Raw genomic sequence first — 20,287 nt, 5'->3', positions numbered from 1 at the left:
GCTGGGATCGCCCCGCTATCACGAACCAATGGATATCTGGCCAGTACACAGCAAGTGATTTCTGCCGCTCTCTTGCTTCGGCCAATAGTTCCTCGTAGCCGAGCTAACAAACTCTGTAGACCTATTGGTCATAATTGAAGATATTGTGAATTGCTTTGGTCCTTATTGAAGCTGGGCTCCCTGATCGTGCATTTGAACTCGTCAAATAAGCTTCGTCTTCTTTCAAGCCGTCTGATCGGAGTAACTTGACAGTTTTAGGAAGGATTTTGTGCTACTAGATGCTTGAGTGACCTCAGGGGCCCAAATCGTTCTTATGGGATTGGATGATGGGGGTTTCGTTACTCGTGGTAGATGTCCTGGCAGATCGGCCGATTCGCTCTATGGAAGTCAACGAACCACATCAAAAGGCACAGCTGCACCTGTAATTCCCCGGTGAAGATGTGACGGATATCCAAGCACACTGTGAATCAAAGAGCTCTTTGGTGCTGTGTGAGATATCGTTGCACACACAAAGCCTTTGCTCATGGGGGACAAAGTGATTTTGTCGTGGGACAGCAATACGAGCTCGACTTGCGAAGCAACATGACTCCTGACTAGCTTCGCCCAACAAAGAATTCGCCATTGTTTCCAGCATTGAATGTCCGAACTCTACAGACAGCAACAATAACAAATAGAAGGGCTATCGCCAAAATGATATGATGGGAGTTGTGCCAGCGGCCGGCAAGTTGCTGGTGGTCGTTTGATATACCAAAAGCGGAGAACAAAGGGGTCCCTTCAGGTCGTAACCTTCGTATCGCACACTCAGAGGCTTGGTTGATGTGGTCTTCTTCAAACTTGAGAGGTCAAGGCGATACGGCTTGTTTAAGTTTAACATAGGAATACGCTCGAGATAAAAGGCGGCCGTTGTCTCGATAGTCGGGACCCAAGCAGGGAATCTATTATTGAGTATGATTAGCTTTCGAACATTTCGGGCTTTGAACTCAAAAGAACCAACAGGTTGGCCGACGCTCTATCACTCACCTCGAAACCTACGTCAATGCCAGGCTGGGTTGCTTAACCTTGACGCTCTGGGTCTACCGTCCAGTTCGATTGTCGATTACGGCCTGGGAGGTGGAATAGGGGTCATGCAGTGTAAAGCGTGGAAGTTTCCACTATCCACTGGCAAGGCTATTTTTCTCTTGTATCTCGGAGCTCTGGCGGGTAGCAGGTGCCCGTAATGATTCTTCTGGCAGCCCCTGGTTTTGTGCGCTCTATGCAAGGATCGAGCCCCGATACGAAGCAAGTGCACCCTTTCACGAAAATCAAGGTAGAAGGAAGTAATTAACTGCTAGTATAGTGCTTTGAACGTGCCTTCTTGAGCGCTGTCTTGGAGGCTCCCAGGTTGAGCTTGGAGTTGCGTCGTTGTCGTTTGGCGGGACTTCTGGGCCAGGCCAGATCTTGCTACAGGGAGAGGGATTTCGGTAATGGCTTCCTGATGGCGAATGCCTTTGAACTTGTTGTCACATCTGTCCTCTGCTCTTTAGGAGTCGTCTCGTGGCTGAACAGTAAGGGCAGCTTTCGCCTTCGAGGCTTGGGGCGGTCGAGGCTTGGGGCGGGTTTCAGGGAGGGACTGTGGTACAAGATGACTGGCGATCTGGATTAGTTAGTATGAGAGGCAGCGGTTTGAAAAGTAGATGTTCTTCGGGACACTCTCAGGTCTGGCCTTTGCGTTACTGAGGGTTGAGTTCTGGGTAGGCAACACGGAGATCCGCGACCGAATTTCCAGGCCTTTGGTTCCGTAAGGACATTGAATGCATCCACGCCGTCATATGAGTGGAGACTGGGTTGTTTGACCTGTAAGGCGTGCTTTTGTCTATGGGAAATTCAAAGACGGTCGGGAGCAAGCAACAGAAGACCAAGCGGGGGATGCACAAGACCATGCAAACTGGGGAGGCGGATCTACAAGTTGCTTGCCAATACTAAATGAATATTTGGGGTGTTAAAAACAAAAGACATCGTGGTATGTCTGTAACAAACCAGTATCAAACGAAAAACAAAGGAGTGACGGTGGCATCTAGAGAGGGCGATACACCCGATCAAGCGGTTCAGTGGTTAACCCCCTGAACCCCAGAGGCTTTAGTGCTTCATGTGTTGCCTTCCTTTCTGGGTTTTCATCCTATAAAAGCCCACCCGCCATTCTTCCCTTCCCTCTTTTCTTCTTCCTCACAACAACCACCACAAATTGTCATCCCCCTTTTCTATCCCAACAAGCCTTTCATCCATCAACAAGGCCTAGCCGTCCAGTATCGGGCCCCCAAAAATCATCAAACAACCAGAAAATTTAAGCCTGATGCTGGACGGCCCCCAAATGGTGCACCGATGGCCGCAACACAGGTAAAGTCAACCTTCAGTCTTCTTTGACCCCGACGTGAGCACACTGACTCCTCAATAGCCAATAACAACATTTCTAGTGGCCATCGGTGCACTCTGCTCGTCCTTGTGAGCAATTCGGTAAGTTCTTGATGTTGTGCTTGGTGCCGCCAACCTGGCTGACTTCTCCAGCAAGGACGAAGCGAATGGATGTACGTCGTTTTGGTTCTGGGAGCAAGTTCTAGCTGAATTTTCTTGGTGCCACTCGTTGGTAATCCGCGAGTGGCGGGTGGGCAGGGCGTCTACAGATATCATTACGCCTACTTTATGCCCTGCCCGCCCACTCGAAGCCCAGACGGGGCTCAAGGTAAGAATCGTCTCATGTACATCGTTTTATTCATAACTAACGGTGTCGCTAGACTAGTCGCCGGGACACTCACATGGGGGAAGGTCTCCAGTTCTCTTTCACTCTGATTGTCCATCATGTTGCATCAACATCGTGTGCAAAGACATTCTTCCCGTCAACCCACCAAGTCCAGGAAGCCCGCCTTATATCACCACACAGAACTTACTCCAAGGCTGTCACCAAGTACAGCAGCATACAATGGCCGAGCATCATAAGCACATTATTTTGACAGCCTGATGACTATTAATCCTCCTCTTTGTCTTGCTTCCATATCTCTTCTCTCAAGGTGCCTTCCAACTCTCAGGGGTAATGTGCCCTCAGCTAACACATTGGTAGAGAACACGAGGCAACACACGTAATGGGTTCCAGTTATCAGCCATATCCAACTCTCTATAACACTTCAAAAAAGCGCTCCAGGAGTGGACACATACCCTCGTTATAGGAGCAATGGCAAGTCATATGAGATGCCTTTCGGCAGTCAATATGTCAACTTGCAACACATCACAGTACTTCGATGCACACACAGGTGATATATCCCTTCGAGGCATCCTTAGAGAACCCCGTCAGTCTTGGCGGAGCGAATCTCACCACTACTCTCCGACTTGTCTCACTGCCCACTCTTCATCCAGAGGCACTCGGGAAACTTGCCAAGGACCCTCCCAAACCAGCAAGCGAAATAGATTGTCTCTTACAGCCTCTCCGGGTCTCAATATCTGTGCCTCCCGCTCTTAATCACTATCCCTAAATGAGCGTCTATCTGAAAACTTGATCACCTGCTTTCAGGCACAACATGCTCAGCTGCAAATGACATATCTCTGATAGCCTGGTTCCCGATAGATGGATCTGGGAGATAGCTCTCTCACATCTAGCTTATTGCTCTTTACTTGCGTTCTGGATTTTATTCTCCCGGCTTACAATTCCCTTTATAGCTGTCTCACGTCCTTCCAACCGCAACAAGTCAAGCCCAGCCTCCCCACTTGCAACTATAGGATCACCAGCAACTGTTGTGGCTAGACCTAGAGTCTTGGCTGACCGCCAGCATGTTTGTGTTCAAGTTTGATGCTATAGCGTTTGGTGTTTTGAGGGGAGTTACTAGTTGAGGGACTGAGGACATCGTGGAGGTATATGGTATTCTGTCTGAAGTCCATTTCCTGTTGTCTTATTTGGACTTGGGATGTCGAGAGTCCTTCAGAATACGCAGAGATGGAAGCAAAGAGTTTAACAGGGAGTCATGTCTTCAAATTGCAGTCTTTGAAAGATATCTAGTTGGATTAGGGGGAGCGAGAATAGCCTGTCCTTTATAATGTCACCTTCTACAACGAATCAAGATTCAATTCTAAGCTGCACGTCTACAGTTACTTCCTTTGATGACTATCTTGTTAAAATTTATCGACTTTTCTTGGACTACAAACGCACATCACTTAACCATAATATTATTTACATGTTGTGTCTGTCCTCCAGCTATCGAGGCCGGTCACGGGTCAGCACACACCATTAATTGCCACAGTGTAGCGCAATGTTTGTTGAGTTTTTTTTTTTTTTTTTTTTTTTTTTGTGAAAATATCGATACTTGACATTAAACTGATCACCATCGGGCTCATGCCATGCAGCATATTCGCCTATATGAAGGCATTCGGAATTCCACTTGTAGGCTGGCCATTTTTGGTGGCCCATGTCAGCTCAGCCCCATTGCACGTAGTCTTCGACTAAGCTTATGCGCACTACAACCAATTATGCCTCTCGAACAGCTTGCTCCCCTGCGGCACAGTCAGCACACCCCTGTGGTTTTGTATTGAGGTCATCGTCACTATACCGTTTCTGGTGCAATGGAGCGCTTTGTCGATTGAACTTTGCTCCAGTTTCATCTTTAGCTGATATTTTCCAGCATAAGGCAGATACAAGCTATCAGCCTCACACGTAGGCAAACGTATAAGTTCAAGCGCCTCCCGTCAAACGCTGATCAGCAACACCAGAGATCTTTCAATTACCTTCCTCAAATCGCTACAATGGGACACTCCGACTCCAAAATAGTACCCGAAATGTCGCCTCACTCGGCCCAACGAGGCATTCCCCATGTACTCCGCGCCTCATACAAGAAGGGCTTCTCATCTAAGATCCTTGTTCACCTGGGAGAGCCCGACAGAGAGCCTCTCTATTCCATCAGCCTTCCTGCTGGCTGGTACGGACAGATGCTCTTACACGACGGCCCCAGCTCAGATTCCCCTATCCTCGCCGGTGCTGAGCCTGAAGGCAAATGGCGAGTCGACTACGGTATCCTCCTCCCCTCTGTCCCTGAATACGAATCATCAGGCAGAGAGATCCTACGGCGCAAAAACACAATGAAGGACCGATACTGGTTCGGCATGCAAGTCGGTCGAGGCGCAGACCGACATGTCGAAAGATTCGAATGGAGGCGCTCTCACGGCAGTGAAGTCAAAAGCGTCGGAGAATCAAGATACGGCTGGAAGCTTGTCCGGCTGGGTCACGGAGCCGAAGAGCCTAATGACGGCAACCCCAACGATGAACCAGATCGGGGGAATGGAATTACAAACGACGGTCACGAGGTTGTGGCTGTGTGGGCTGGAAGCGGTGATTGGAAAAGCATGCACAAGATTGGAACTTTTCAACTTGTTGGTAGTGGTGCCACGAGTGAACTGGGCATGCAGTGGAAGATCATGGCACTTATGAGTTGTCTGTGCTTCTGGCAGAAGACGATGCGTGATAACACTACTATTGCTATTACCTAGTCGTGCTGGAAAAGAGAAGGCATTGAAATCTTTGAGGGGGTGCAGGCAGGTATAGGAATCCCGGTTTAGCAGATGAGATGAAGTTGATATCCAGGGACACGAACCGGCAAAGCAATCACAAAACAAATTACTATCAACGATTAATAGATCATGATATTGTTCAATCAACACATATTTCGTATAATTTATCACATTTGGCTCCCTCCCCGAAATATTCTAGAGTCTTGGCCTAGCATTCATGCAAGGGTATGCATGCTGTGCCTTACACCAAGCTCAGATGGGAACTGGCCGGGTCTTGAAGCCACAGAGAGCACTCTGCAAAACTGTTGGTTCCAAATATGATGTTCTACGCAATGCCTAAGCCTCAAAATCACACCAGCTGTCTGGAAGCTCGTCCCGTTTACCCGTAGGCGAGGAGGCAGCTGATAGTTCTCCGGGTATATTCATGATCAAACTGTATATAAACTCCAGGATATCACCGATGCATGAAATACCATCAATCACGACAACTTTACCTAATTGAAGTACTACCAGATCATTCTTCAGTCAACATGCCTACTGCTACAGAATACTTTGGCATATCTGTCACCAATATTGGTCCTCTCACTACGACTTACACGCCTCCTCCAGCATGCACCAGGGCAACAACCGATCATCTCGTCTATGCTCTCGAGAGCTCCTTGATATACGGATTTGGTTCTCCTGACTGTGAGATTGACCCTTATGGAAAATGTCTTCCCTCTGAGGCTGCCGTAGATTCCTTCATCAAAGAGTACAGTCATCCAAAGTCTGGACAGGGCATCCACCCATTTCACTCTCCTGGTATTCACTGTCCTGAAGGTTGGACTACCGCTGGACTACTCGCACACGGTGATAAGACTGGCTCCGCGTTTAGGAGTGGTGTTTTTACCACCACGGCGACCGTGAACTCATCGCAGCCCCTTCAGATGGGTTCCGATGAATGGTGGCTCAAAGTCTTGGAGCCTTCCGAGACTCTAGCGTGGTGCTGCCCAAGGTATGTAGCCCTCTTATACAGCCTGTTCTACTGTACACTAACTCCATCGCTCGCAGCGGCTGGGACTCTCTCCCCTACGGATATTGCAGATCCTCCATTGCCCCTGCTCTTTCAGCCGGCTACAACAGCGCTTGTTATGAGGGATTTCCCGAGAGCGCCTTTGTCACTGTCCATACCGTCGAGGGTGAACGTGTTTCTGATACAGACGGGCTTATCTCTCTCCTTCCCTCTATAACATATACTACGGAGACGGTTGCGTTGACTGAGCAATGGAGTGATCCTAGTCTTGTTGCTTCTATGGTTATTGCTAGACAGTTTCCTGCGATTGAGATGATCTACAAGTCTGAAGATGTCAAGGCTGCTAAGAATGGGTCCAAGGATGATGCTGATGATGATAAGGATGGGAAGGCTAAAGACAACGATAATGCTGCCTCGACTCTGTCAAAGGTCGGAGGGGTTGTCTCAAGGGTTGCATTGATGGTCGGGTTGCTGACTGGAGCCGGTCTGTTGATGCCTTGGTGAGGTAGATATCACGTTGGTGGGGGGGGGGTTATCTTGCAGTTTGAGCTCTATATGGGGAGTTTTGTAGGAGCTTGTCTTTCTTGAGGTAGTTTCTCACTTTGAGTAGCTACTCTAATGCTCACATATCACGTATCAAATTGAACATTGTGTTGTCTTTAGACTACAGTCTGCAGACGTGACCTACTGTTTGACATACGAGTCACACGAAGGGACCCAATGATCCTTAGGCTAAAGCCCAAATTATGGGTAGTCAAATATGGGATATGATGGACTTGTACTTGTGTCGTCACCTGAGTCTTTTGATGCGCTCAGATACAGGGTGTGAAGTTGTAATGCAATCCTGGGGAGGCATCCGATGATGAACACTGTGTACGGGAGCCCACAGGCATGTGTGCATAAGTAATCTCCAAGTGAGGCTCTTCAGACTACTACAATGGAAAAGTTCTCTCTCTTTCCGTATCAGTTATGGTGGTGTTTCTCCCTAGATAAGTCCCTGGGGTCCATCTCAGTGCCCTCCACCTTGGGTCCCAATTGGTGTTGCAGAGATACTCGAGTTGCCTGTATCGGCTTGTCTACTCGTGAGATCTTCTGCTATCTCTTAGTTACAACCATATCTGGCTCTTTTTGACAGGATAGTCAATGTTATGTTAGTCCCTAGTAGTGGTGTACGTTCTATCGCACCCAGGTCGTTGGAAGTGGCCGGCTTATGTCGCAAACCAAGCACGTTTAGTAGTTATTGATAGTGTCTTAAGTTAATATCACCATTTATCCTGTCTCTTCAGGGGCCAGACAATTGCCTCTCGCCTCGCCGTCTTCCACAGCCGCAAATGCTTGGTGCCTCACTGCCCAGGCTCCCTGCGGTCGTGACGGGAAGGAGACAGCCTCGATCCTTTCCCCCTGGGCCAGCACATCCGCCAACCTGCCCACTCACGCTCCTTCCTTCTCGACGTCTTCGTGACCGACCATAAAACTCCGTCCCCTCAGTCCCCGAGTCTTCTCTTCTTCTTTTCTTCTTCATCATCACTCATTCATGTCTAGCCCAGTCTTGTGCTCCCCAGCGCTCTCATGTACTTGCCCTTCTTGTACTGTCTTTTTATTCAGCGTCATCGTTTCTTGTTAACCGCAGTCTTGTACCCTCAGCGTTCTCATGTGTTTACCCTTCTTGTACTTTTGTTCCTTTGCACTCAGCGCTATCGCTTCATGTATTTTCCCTTCATGTATCCCCTTGAGACTCAGATTGTTGACCTTGGTCGATGATCATCACCGTCTCACACGCCCTTGGTCGACGGACAGTCCATTCAATGGCTGCTACCGTACCTATCTATGGGCAAGAACAATTCAGGTTGTCCCGTCAGCGTCGGTTGATCACGACAGCCATATATGCCGGCAATAGTGACTGGCTAAATAGCCTGCTCATTTGGTGACATAGGGACTTTCCGGCTCTTCCCCCCTCTGGGTGTAACCCAGCTGAGACATTTCCCCCGAGATGTACTGCGAAGTCCACTTCAATCGTGAACGTTGAATCCAATGTATGCCGCCATATCCTGGCTCAGTTAATTCCGTAGAATGTCCAAATGTGTTTGGTGAAACTCCATTGAAGACTGTCCATCATTGCCTGTGTACTAAATATTCCCCCAGTGCCAGTTTAGCATCCCTCTTGAATCTGTTGCGTGAAATTTTCATGAGTGACGTGCTTTCAGCGAAGAGTTGTAGAACTAGGAGACTTACACTGCCCATTCAACCTCTCGGTCTATAAATTTGTTGAATGGTGCTGGTTAGCTGCAATATTCCTTCAACGTCGCCCACAGTCACTGGGCTGATCGAGTAGTCTCAGTCCTCTACGCCTGCTCATTCTGTGCGGCCCTTCGCGACATTGGATGAGGGGAGAGAGGAAGAAGCAGTGGGCTGGAAAGGCATGAACATATGCCTTCATTTGAGTGGATCCACTCTTCAAGACAACATTTCGTGATTTTCGTTCATCAGAGTTTATTTTACTACAGCCTATGTGAATGGGTCAATTTAAGTTTTAGTTTAAACTTGAGCCAAGTCTATTGGCTGAGGGCATCTCCTACAAAGTTCTACAGAAACACTCACTCACAATGCAGGCATCTATTGAGGCGACTTTAAGAAATACAAACATGTTTTGTAATAAAAACAATGATTCTAATTCTCGGTAGAGAATACATGCTCTAAACCCAGTCTCAGAAGTGGACGGCAAGCTTCAAAGTTGTCTCCAATCGCAGCCCCCGCCCTCACAAGCTCGACTCAGATTGAAGTTCATCACCACCAAAGCGGATCTTCAACTATAATTCACCGATCTGACCATTTACACGCTTAAGAGGATAAGAGAATTGCTCGTCTAAGTAATCGCAACGAAGATGAAGCTGCCATGCTGAGTAGCCGGGGCCGTCAGCTTCCAAACGCCGGGCTTGGTAATTGGGGACAAGCAAACACATGACAATGTGTTGATGCGCGACATCTCTTCTTTATACATCCATTATCGGGCATCTAGTTTACAATTGCCTATAGTTCTTGTGTAATTCAAGTGCGGTTGGAGTGGGATCATAAGGTCCTCAAAAGTTGTGCTCTTCAATAAGGCTTCAGGAGAGGAGACGTGCTTTTTGCCACATCCGTCAACCTTTCCCTCCCCACTGGGAGCCGAGTATATTCGACAACCGTTCTGTTCGAGCTGTCAAAAGACGTGGCGATTGATAGCCTCCACAAGAAGCGTCACACATTCAACAAAAACACACAAGATCCAAGGCGCAGTAGCTCAGGTATCATCACAACGACATTCATTATGTGGTGGTATATAAAAACGCCCTCGGCGTAACTCGTCATCCTCAATTTTTCACGCGTCCTCGCGCGCATCATGTGCACATTGATCCTACACACGAACAAGTCCCTCCTCTCACACTCAATGCAATCCAGCCTCCAGCTTTTTTGTTGGTCTCTCAGGCGCTGATCGTCGTAGACCCCAAAAGGTACTTTTGCCCGCCGGCAAACCCCAGTAAACATAAAACTCCGCATGTAGATGGAATCAAGAAAGTTAAGAAAAAGGACACGATGGAATAGATGGTATCAGATTGGTTGCGGTTCGTAGTTAAGCTGGGGTTCAAGCTTAGCCATGCAGACCGCAGGTACGCTCTCTCATCAGCTCACGTCTCTTCTTGTCCTTGGCTAAAATAGGGGTCAGCATTTGCTTGTACTTTGTGAGAGCGTGTAACTTACCTCCGTCAAAGACGAGGAACTCATGTAGACCGGAACCGACGGGCACCATGGGCAGGACAGGGACCTTCTTGTCGGTGACGACCTCCAGCAGAGCAGGGCCGTCAGTGTTGATAAGCCACTTCAGGGCATCGACAACGTCCTCGGGTTTAGAGACACGTCGGTTTTGGACGCGCATGGCCTCGGCGAGCTTGATGAAGTCGGGGTTGCTCTGGTGAGTATGGGCATATCGATCCTCATAGAAGATGTTCTGCCATTGTGTTACCATACCCTGCTCCTCATTGTTAAGAACAATGACCTTGACGCCAATGTTGAACTGAGCAGCAGTGGAAAGCTCAGTCAGGGTCATGTTGAAGGAAGCGTCACCGTCGATGTCGATAACAAGAGCATCAGGCTGGGCAACCTTGGCACCAATGGCAGCAGGTAGACCGTATCCCATGGTGCCAAGACCACCAGAGGTGATCATGGATCTAGGGTGTCTCCATCGGAAGTGCTGAGCAGTCCACATTTGATGTTGACCGACACCAGTGGCGATGTAGGTCTTGTCCTTGCGGTCCGCAACAAGGTTGCTGAGCTCCTCAATCAGAGTCTGGGGCTTGATGAGACCGGAGCGCTCGGCACGCTCGTAGTCGGTCAGGGGCCACTTCTTCTTCCACTCGTTGATCTTGTTGAACCACTCCTTGCGGTCCTCCATGGTCTTGGACTCAACCAGAGGCAGGAGTTCCTTCAGGTTGGCGGCGACATCACCCTCGATGGCCTCGGTTGCCTGAACGACCTTGTTAATGTTCTTGGGCATAATCTCAAAGTGGACAATACCACCACGGCCCTCAGCAGCAGCGGCCTTGGCACCTGGGGCGAACTTAGCAATGCTTAGAGTAACACGGTCGTCGAATCGGGCACCGAGAGCGATGATAAGATCGGCTTCCTGCATGGCCATGTTGGCGTAAGCAGAACCGTGCATACCAAGCATGTGCAGGGACTTCTCGTCGAGTTCGTCGTAGGCACCTAGACCTTGAAGAGTAGTGGTAACGGGGATGGAGGACTTGTCAGCGAGCTCCTTGAGGATCTCGGGACCACCCTCGGAAAGAATGATACCCTGACCAGCATAAATGATGGGCTTCTTGGCCTTGTTGACGAGGTTGCCGACACGCTGGAGGGCTCCCTCGAGCTGCTTCTTGGTCACATCCATAGCAGCGCGGGAAGCGGCACTAGGCAGAGAAGGCAGAGCAGTCTCGGTAGGGATAGCTCTCCGTAGGACACCGGCAGTGACATCCTTGGGAAGATCGACGAGGACGGGACCGGGGCGACCGCTGGTGGCGATCTCGAAAGCTTCGTTGATGCGTCGAGGAAGTTCGGCAACGTTCTTGACCATAACGTTCCACTTGGTGCATGCGCGAGAGATACCGACAACATCAGCCTCTTGGAAAGCATCACTGCCAATGGCAGTTGTCACGACCTGACCGGTGAAGACAACCATGGGTGTACCGTCAGACAGAGCATCCTGCATAGGTGTGATGACATTTGTAGCACCGGGACCAGATGTGACGAGAACAACACCGGGCTTGCCAGAAGCTCGGGCATAACCCTCAGCCATGTGGCCAGCACCTTGCTCGTGGCGAGGGAGGATAAAATCGAAGTGCTTTGAGTTGTAGATGGCATCGAAAACGGGGAGAATGGCACCGCCAGGGTATCCAACTATATTGAATCAGCATTATTTGCGGCATGTAAGACGGCGGACGTACAGATGTGTTTCACGCCATGTCGGAGCATCATCTCGTGGAAGATTTCACCACCAGTCTTTCCAATGAAACTGCCAATCGTTTGTCAGAATATGTCATCACATTGAGCTTGGAAGGTTGCATACGACTCATCCATGTCGTTTTTCCGGGGGTTGACCAGAGGCTGGACATTGTTCTGGTTCTTCTCGACATTAAACCCTGGGCTAGGGATATCGCGTGCAGGTCTACAATTGTATGTATTAGCATTTGTTGTCTCCAATTACTTTTTGTAAAGCGCGCGCGTGGGAATTTTGCCCCAATGTCAGGTACCAGACGCGGGGCAACGCACAACCGCCACCAAAAGTGTCAACTTACGCAGCAGCAGTAGATTGATTCCTGGTACTGGCGACCTTCTTTGAAGTGTGAACGGAAGCAACGGCTGATGTGGTGGTGAAAGATCGGGCATTGGCGACGGCCCGGATGGCCTTTGCGGCCTGGCGAGTTCGGAGCATTGTGGAGGTGAAGAGCTCGGTGAGAGGGAGAGCAGTTAGAGAGGAGCCACGAGGCTCAAGAAGCGCAAGATGTTTGGAGATCAAGAGTCGACGATCAATTGAAAACCTGGAGGGGAGGGACAGGGGAGAAAACTGATCGCGAGAGTGTTTGGAGGCGAGAAGAGAAAAAAGTGTTTTGAGTTTCGCCCGCTAAAAAAGGCCAGAGAAACGAGGGCGAGCCCGGGGGAAAATATCACAGCGAGCACCTCAGCAATTGTTCATCGGAGGGCCGGTGGCCGGGGTGGGGCTAAGGTCAAGTGTGGGGTTGACGATAGGTGACTCCCCTAGGTGGTGTCAAAAAGGTCTAAAACGCGAAGGCCAAATTTGTACTGCAATGTGGACTCCCGTGTCAGATATATTTTGTCACCCTTATGCTCCCCCAGCCTAATCGAGGTGGGATTACGGTTACAGGGGCATCGCAGTTGTCCAGACCTGATGGTGGCCTGCTAAGCCAATCAGGGTCTAGATGAATGGCCGATATCGCCACCTACCCAGACCCTCAGATTGGCTGGATTGGCTGCGAGAACGGCCTAACTGGGCCTCTAGCAGCGTTAGCTGGACCAAGGGAACGCAAAATCGACTCAGTTTTGAACTATGGCAGTTATTCTGGCGTTGTATCTACCGTTTCTCAGACCATGACATTTGCCGACGTTGGAGGGCATTGACTCATTGCAACGGAAACAATCTGCTTGCCATTATCTCCATCTCATCCTCAGACCCTGTAAGCTGTGTGTGACATTAGTGCTCTGACGTCGGGGAAGAGTTGAGCGGGGGGAACTTGGTCCTGCAGCTCTCCCTTAATCCTCCACTACCCTTTCCGCCTTAGCTTGAGATGGATCTGTGCATTCGGGGCCATTTTGACTCCCGATTTTTGCCTCTTGTTTCTGGCATGAAGGGATTCCCAGAATTGTACTTGACTCAGATAACATTTACAGTGTCCGGCTTACCTATTACTCAATTACTCTTAAGAAGCCCAAACTCAGTCAATTGTAATATTATCAACGCCGCGAATTGTTCCTGATGGTGGTGTTCATTTCGGATCTTGGCCGCTGCCATGTGAAGATGGCACATCTCTTGGTCCTGTTTTCGGCGATGGAGAGGCCCATATTTTACAGCTTCCCCACAAACTCCAACCTCTTGATCTTGAATGAGGCTCATAACAACAAGATATCGTCGATCCCACCAAATCAACATCTCGACTGCTTTTTTTCCTCTCTCGTATTTTGGACTTCAGAGTGTAACTTATAGACATTGAAAGAAACCCTTGGTAGTCGGACATGTCAACGATAACTTAGGGAAGTAAAACTTGAGACCTCGATTCTAAGCGACGAAAATCATAAGCTTTTGAAAGCCTAGGTGTTTCTTCGACTACCTAGTTACTTTTATCCCTAGATCCAGCGTCTGAAGTTTTGTTGCTCTCCGAGGCATATCTCTTCTGATTAATATCACCGAGTTGGTTGACTTGGACAAGACGACAGCCCATAGAGCCTCAGGTGACAGATAATCGAGAAAGAACAATATTACCTTGTTAAGCCGCTCTCTTCGGGATGTAATTTCGCTTGAGATGTATGAAAAGTAGGGGCTGGATTACTCGTCTTTCAGATGCCCAAGTCATGGTGATACCCTTCGCCATGAAATTGTTGAATGTTGGAGGGTTCACCCTCAACTTCAGGATTAAGGTTCAGGATTAAAGTTTGACGCCCTAAACTTAGATCGTAGGACTTTCATCTAGGACTTTCTAGGACTCAAGTCCTAGAAGGAACCAGTCAAAGATATAAGGTCTCAATGGTCCTTCGATTGCGAAAGAATCAAGAAATATACACGATTCACCTTAATATCTGACAATTAAGAGTCTCATTGCCTCAACCATTTTTATTTTTATTTTTCAATACCTTGAAGAACCCTCTTTCTCATACATAATGTCCCTATCCAAGCCCCAAAAGGAAGGTCTTACGGCTACCCTCTCTAAGCCTGAGGACTTCCTCAACTGGGAGCATGAATTCCTCCTTCAGGCCCATCGTCTTGGTCTTCAGCAGCACCTCAAAAGCAAGACATTCCTCGGAGACGAACCAGCTATCCCGGATATAAGAAAACGCAGATATACGAAGACCGCTACAGCCCAACGAACAATCCGGTCTCATACTGCCGAATCTCAAGACGGCGCCCCAGACGACATTCAGGAAACGGCAAATGGAACATGGTCTATCTCTGACCTTACAGACCAAGGCCAGAAGATCTTCCAGCAGGATTTAACCTTTTATCAGCTACAAGAGAAGGTTTTCGAAAAACAGAAAAACGCTCTTGGAACCCTTCAGGACTGGGTTATCCGTACGGTCTCCCCAAGCTTGATTCAAACCTGCTGTCAGTCACACGAATCAATATACGAATGGCACTGGAACCTTCGTGCCCGGTGTGGAAGGACCGAGGAAGATGAAACGAAGGATGCCAGAAATAGGTATCTTACATTACTAAGAACTGCCCCAAAGACGGTCAGCCAAGCAGCATTCAAGTGGCTAGATCAATGGGAAGAGGCAATGGCGAAAGGGCGACAACGAGAGGTCCCTGAAACGCTCCACAACAGTGCATGGGCCTGGGACTTCTTCAGTGTCACCACACACATCTTGCCCAGCTGGACTGCCTCATACAAAATCTCTTCAAAGACTCTATTGCAAAATAGGGCCCTCTCATACCGAGATGTAGGGAACGCCTTCCGAAATGAGCTCCAAGATGCAGAAGCCACGAAGGGCCGAGTGGCCCGCGGTGCGTTTTCTGCGAGCTATGCTGGGGAGGACCCCCAGGATGATGAAGGGGACGCCCGCATCATTGAAGGCCAGTACCCATTTTCGAAGAAGGGAGAAAGAAAACGCCAGAGGTCTCCTGAGAAGAGACAGGAATGCCCGGCGTGTGGGTTATCCCACGAACTTGCGAAATGCTTCTATGTCTTTCCAAATCAGGCATGGAAGGGATTCAAGCCCCGAGAGAAGATCCAAAAGAAGGTGAAAGAAGCTCTCGAGGAAGACTCAGACCTGGAGGCCAAGGTAAAAGCCCTCACTCGGAAGAAGGCCAGGACCACAAAAGACAGAACCTTGATGCAGCCAACAAAGGAAGAAAACTCAGACCAATGACTGTACGGCCGACCAGTCGCCGAAATCAAGACCGCCTTTGCAGCCCAAAGGGATAACTATCCCTTACGGAACTCCGTGATCCTCGACCCCGGAGCTACTATCTCAATCACAAACAGTGCCAACAGACTAGCGAGATTCCAGCAGGCTATTCCAGGCGACTTCATCTGGGCAGGAGACCGAAAACTACCCATCTTAGGCTACGGAACCATGACCATCAGGCTCACAGGAACTCGAGTCCTAATGCTTGAAGATGTAGCCTATTGCCCTCGGCTCCTTACGACCCTAGTCTCCCTACGTCAACTACGAAAGAAAGGCTTCTATTGGGATAATAGGCGTAACCCAACGACCCTCCGACGACTCGACCGAACGATTGCATGCACAATCCATGACCTATACGGCCAGTATGTCGTCGAATACCAGTCAGAAAGCTTCCCAAAAGCAGCCTTTGCAGCCCACAGATTCAGCTCTCACACAAAGAGAGCCCCTTTGACGGGAGAAGCTATCCGATGGCACAGTCGCCTAGGGCACCCGGGACCACAAGCTCTGGAACATCTTATCTCGGCCTCTCAAGGGGTGCGAATACGAGGACCAGCCACTGTTGAATGCGACGCCTGTGGCATATCGAAGATCAAGAGACAAATCAGACGAGCCCCAAGACAATCCGATCAGAAGGCCGGCGAGCGTATCGCTATTGACTTCCATGACTACCAAGAAGGCATAGGCGGCTATACCTCACAGATGTTGTTAACCTGCCGAGCTACGGGTTACATCTGGGATTACTACCTCACAGCCCGGACGACAGAAGCTGTTATCACCGCTTTCAAATCCTTCCTAAGTCATCTGGAAGTCCAACACGGCCTCAAGGTCAAAGTCATCGAATGCGATAACGAGATCACGGAGATCAAGCCGAAAATCGGAGACTTCCTGAGGAATAGAGCTATCATCATCGAGCCCTCGGCCCCATACACACAAGCCCAGAATGGGGGTGCCGAACGCTCAGGGGGTGTAGTCAAGGACAAGGAAAGGGCTATGCGAACAGGCGCAAAGCTTCCTCACCAGCTGTGGCCAGAAATTGGAAGGACAGCAGTTTATCTGTACAACCGAACGCCGAACTACGCATCAGGCTGGAAAACGCCATATGATCAACTGCATACAGCATCAGCCAAAGCAGCAGGGATTCCACAGCCGAAGAAACAGCCGGATCAAACACACCTACGGGCATTTGGCTGCAAGGCCTATGCAATGACCTCAGATGCCCAGCAGAAGGTCAATCGCAAGATGCGGCTTAAGCCCAAAGGTTGGATCGGCTTCCTAGTGGGATATAGGTCCTCAAATATCTATAGGATCTGGATCCCCACGATCAACCGGATAGTCAATACTCGAGACGTCATATTTAATGAAGACGAAGGCTGCAACGGAGACTGGGAAAGCTTCAAAGATGAACTACTCGAAGCTGACCTAGAAGAAGTTGCCAAGTTCGTACAAGGATCCTCCCTGCCGGAACAAGACGACAACGAACAAGCCGAACAGGTTGAAGACTGTATTGAAGTGGTCCTTCCAACAACCACCCTAGCAGACGAAAGCAGCCCTATTACAGACGAAACAGAAGACTGCATCGTGGCGACTGCCCTAGAAAACGGCCTTAAACAGTCAGAAGACTCTGATATCCTTCTAACACCTCCAGTCACACCACTGTCAGCGCTACTAGCGCACAGCTCCAGGGTCTTATCAGACGAAGGAAACAAAACAGTCTCGTGGCAAGCAGCCTTCCTAGCCGGAACAAAGTCCCCTCTCCAGACCTCAATTGAACGGAAGCTCCGACAAGGGGTGAAAATGCATCGAAACTCTCTACCGCCGCCCCCGACGAAACATCAAGACCTAAAGCATCACCCTTTTGGAATGCTCTTTCAAGAGGCTGAAGAAAGCCACCTTCAGAGTCACAAGGAAATGAGGTCCTGGACTGAGATTCGAAAGAAAGACGCTTGCGCCGTTGACCAACAAGTCCTTGGTTGTATGTGGGTATACGTTTACAAGTTCGATAAACACGGCCGATTTCAGAAATGCAAGGCACGGCTAGTGGTCAGAGGAGACCAACAAGCTAAGGGAAGGTTGCAAGAAACATATGCAGCTACCCTAGCCGGAAGGTCTTTCCGGACCCTGATAGCCATTGCGGCCAGATTTGACCTAGAGATGGTCCAATACGATGTGGTCAACGCCTTCGTAAACGCCCCAATTGACCAGGATATTTTCATGCACATGGCCCCGGGGTATAAGAAAACAGCAACTATCCTGAAGCTCAACAAGGCCCTGTACGGACTACGAGCCTCTCCCTTGCTATGGCAGAAAGAACTCTCGAAGACCCTCCTAGAGTTAGGCTACACACAGATTCCTCACGAACCTTGTTGTTTCAAGAAGGAAGGAGTCCTCTTCTTCTTTTACGTTGACGATGTTATCATCGCTTACAGGAAGGCCCGGAAAGACAAGGCCGATGAATTGACTAGACAGCTTGGATCAAAATACAAACTAACAGGCGGAGACCCCGTGCAATGGTTCCTAGGAATGGAAGTCATACGGGACCGACCTGCAAGGAAGATTTGGCTATCTCAAACAGCCTACATTGACAAAATCGCAAATCTAGCTAACAAGGGAACATCTACAGTACCAATGACTCAAACAGAGCTACGACCTCAAACAGGACTAGCAACCCCGGCAGAACTTCAACGATATCAACGTAAAGTCGGCTCGATCCTCTATATCGCCGTTAACACCCGGCCTGACATAGCTTTCGCCGCCTCCAGGCTGGCCCGATTTCTTGTCAACCCTGGCCAAGAACACCAAGACGCCGCCGACCGCGTTATCCACTACCTCTCACACACAAGGCACCGAGCCCTACGATTCGGAGGGCCCGGAGGTCTTACAGTTGCTAGTGACGCTTCTTTTGCCGATAACACCCTTGATCGGAAAAGCTCCCAAGCGTACACTATCCGACTATTCGACGGGTTGATCGGCTGGAGAGCTAGCAAGCAGGACACAGTCACCACATCCACAACAGAGGCAGAGCTCCTAGCCCTGGCACAGGCTGCTAAGGAATCCCTCTATGTGAGTCGGCTGTTGAAAGAGCTTACAGTTCAGATGGATGATCCGACTATCCGTATCGACTGCGACAATACTCAAACTATCAACCTTGTGACCGCCGAAATCGCTACTTTGAAGACTAAGTTGCGGCACGTGGATATTCACAACCACTGGCTGAGACAGGAGGTCCAAGAAGGGAGAATTCAAGTCAAATACACCAAATCAACGGATATGATCGCAGACGGATTAACAAAGGCCCTGCCGGCAGGCAGATGGAACCGCTTCCTCTATCAACTTGGCCTGGAAGATATTCAGGAAAGACAACAGCAGAGCCGGAAGCAAGAAGGAATAGAAGCAAGGCTCCAGAGGATAGAAGACTGCCTAGGAAATGCAGGCTCAACTGGGACCTATTGAGCCTGAGGGGGTGTGTTGAATGTTGGAGGGTTCACCCTCAACTTCAGGATTAAGGTTCAGGATTAAAGTTTGACGCCCTAAACTTAGATCGTAGGACTTTCATCTAGGACTTTCTAGGACTCAAGTCCTAGAAGGAACCAGTCAAAGATATAAGGTCTCAATGGTCCTTCGATTGCGAAAGAATCAAGAAATATACACGATTCACCTTAATATCTGACAGAAATTTAATCCTACGCAAGCCTTGCCCGTATTAGACGACTTGAACTGAAGAAACCAAAAGCCAGAACAGTCCATTCAAAATGAGAATTCTGTTTTTTTGCTTTTGGTCTGGGACTGGAGAATTTGGGCTGGTGGTGCTGTTAGCTTGGCCAGGTAATCAACTGAATCGAGTCCCATGACAATCAAAGCTCAAGAGGACCTCTTCCCTAATTCCTTCCCTTCATACTTGTGGTTTAAGCTATCTTGCACTTGATAAATATCTCTTTTGGCCAAGACAGATATGGGGAGTTGCTGCATCTCGAGAATCTTGTGGCCAGCTCCAAGGTCGTGTGTAGGGCGTGAAACAAATCTCAGCAGTTTGCAACTGCCTACGTTCCTACTTTACAAACACTATGCAGTTGAACCATTGGCTCATTCATTTAACTTTACGATTCGACTACTTACGCCACCACTTAATAGGTCCAAGCCTCATCTGGAAGCTTATCATTTCGTCAAAGTTGATGACTCACCCATCTACAGCGTCCAGTAGCTTATTTGTGAGAATACCAATCTCTGCGAGCGAAGATAAACATTTATCAAGCCAAGAAAACTATCTCGCAACCCTAATCATTAGCTAATGCAAGACTTGATCTCCTAGATCAGTTCCGAGTCTAGTGCATATGTCACAACAACTTAGTTGACGTTTATTGGTGCGAACCCCTCAATGATGTGGCTCGTCCATCATTATCACATATAATTCTGGAGACTTTCGGCAGACAGATCGTGTATGTTTACCCTTTATGGTTATCGGAACGTGTAGTTTCTCTGTTTGCGTCAGATGATGTGTGTAAGGCGTCGTCAACCCTGTCTCAAGTTTGAGATACAATGTTGGGCCTGGTATCAGACATTGAGCTATAAGAAGTCGTCTCCCCATTGAAA

General features: G+C 49.0%; 5 protein-coding genes across 5 annotated transcripts; 4 read left to right on the top strand and 1 right to left on the bottom strand.

Moving 5' to 3' along the window:
• Window positions 1-2,347: 2,347 nt before the first annotated feature.
• Window positions 2,348-3,146, top strand: FOXG_11559 (uncharacterized protein; the record flags this gene model as incomplete). Its single annotated transcript, XM_018391241.1, has 5 exons — window positions 2,348-2,373; window positions 2,451-2,490; window positions 2,546-2,716; window positions 2,769-3,041; window positions 3,092-3,146. The coding sequence occupies 4 exons, from the start codon at window positions 2,348-2,350 to the stop codon at window positions 2,982-2,984; spliced, it is 453 nt and encodes a 150-aa protein (XP_018249846.1). The 3' UTR covers window positions 2,985-3,041; window positions 3,092-3,146.
• Window positions 3,147-4,618: 1,472 nt separating this feature from the next.
• FOXG_11558 (uncharacterized protein) lies at window positions 4,619-5,711 on the top strand. The gene is made up of 2 exons (XM_018391240.1): window positions 4,619-4,672; window positions 4,729-5,711. Exon 2 carries the CDS (start codon window positions 4,762-4,764, stop codon window positions 5,500-5,502), a length of 741 nt encoding a protein of 246 aa, XP_018249845.1. The 5' UTR covers window positions 4,619-4,672; window positions 4,729-4,761; the 3' UTR covers window positions 5,503-5,711.
• Window positions 5,712-5,933: 222 nt separating this feature from the next.
• Window positions 5,934-7,567, top strand: FOXG_11557 (uncharacterized protein). Its single transcript, XM_018391239.1, has 2 exons — window positions 5,934-6,517; window positions 6,574-7,567. Exons 1-2 carry the CDS (start codon window positions 5,988-5,990, stop codon window positions 7,037-7,039), a joined length of 996 nt encoding a protein of 331 aa, XP_018249844.1. The 5' UTR covers window positions 5,934-5,987; the 3' UTR covers window positions 7,040-7,567.
• A 2,233-nt stretch (window positions 7,568-9,800) lies between these two features.
• On the bottom strand, window positions 9,801-12,750 carry FOXG_11556 (acetolactate synthase I/II/III large subunit). Its single transcript, XM_018391238.1, has 5 exons — window positions 12,361-12,750; window positions 12,132-12,230; window positions 12,010-12,077; window positions 10,271-11,962; window positions 9,801-10,219 (listed from the first exon to the last, which is right to left on the bottom strand). The coding sequence occupies exons 1-5, from the start codon at window positions 12,495-12,497 to the stop codon at window positions 10,161-10,163; spliced, it is 2,055 nt and encodes a 684-aa protein (XP_018249843.1). The 5' UTR covers window positions 12,498-12,750; the 3' UTR covers window positions 9,801-10,160.
• A 256-nt stretch (window positions 12,751-13,006) lies between these two features.
• Window positions 13,007-13,201, top strand: FOXG_20563 (uncharacterized protein; the record flags this gene model as incomplete). The annotated part of the gene is made up of 1 exon (XM_018400842.1): window positions 13,007-13,201. One exon carries the CDS (start codon window positions 13,007-13,009, stop codon window positions 13,199-13,201), a length of 195 nt encoding a protein of 64 aa, XP_018249842.1.
• Between the last annotated feature and the right edge of the window lie 7,086 nt (window positions 13,202-20,287).

This window comes from Fusarium oxysporum, chromosome 10 (genome assembly GCF_000149955.1).
Source record: "Fusarium oxysporum f. sp. lycopersici 4287 chromosome 10, whole genome shotgun sequence".
Classification (NCBI taxonomy): Eukaryota; Fungi; Ascomycota; class Sordariomycetes; order Hypocreales; family Nectriaceae; genus Fusarium; species Fusarium oxysporum.
This window is presented reverse-complemented; position numbering and strand designations above follow the sequence as displayed.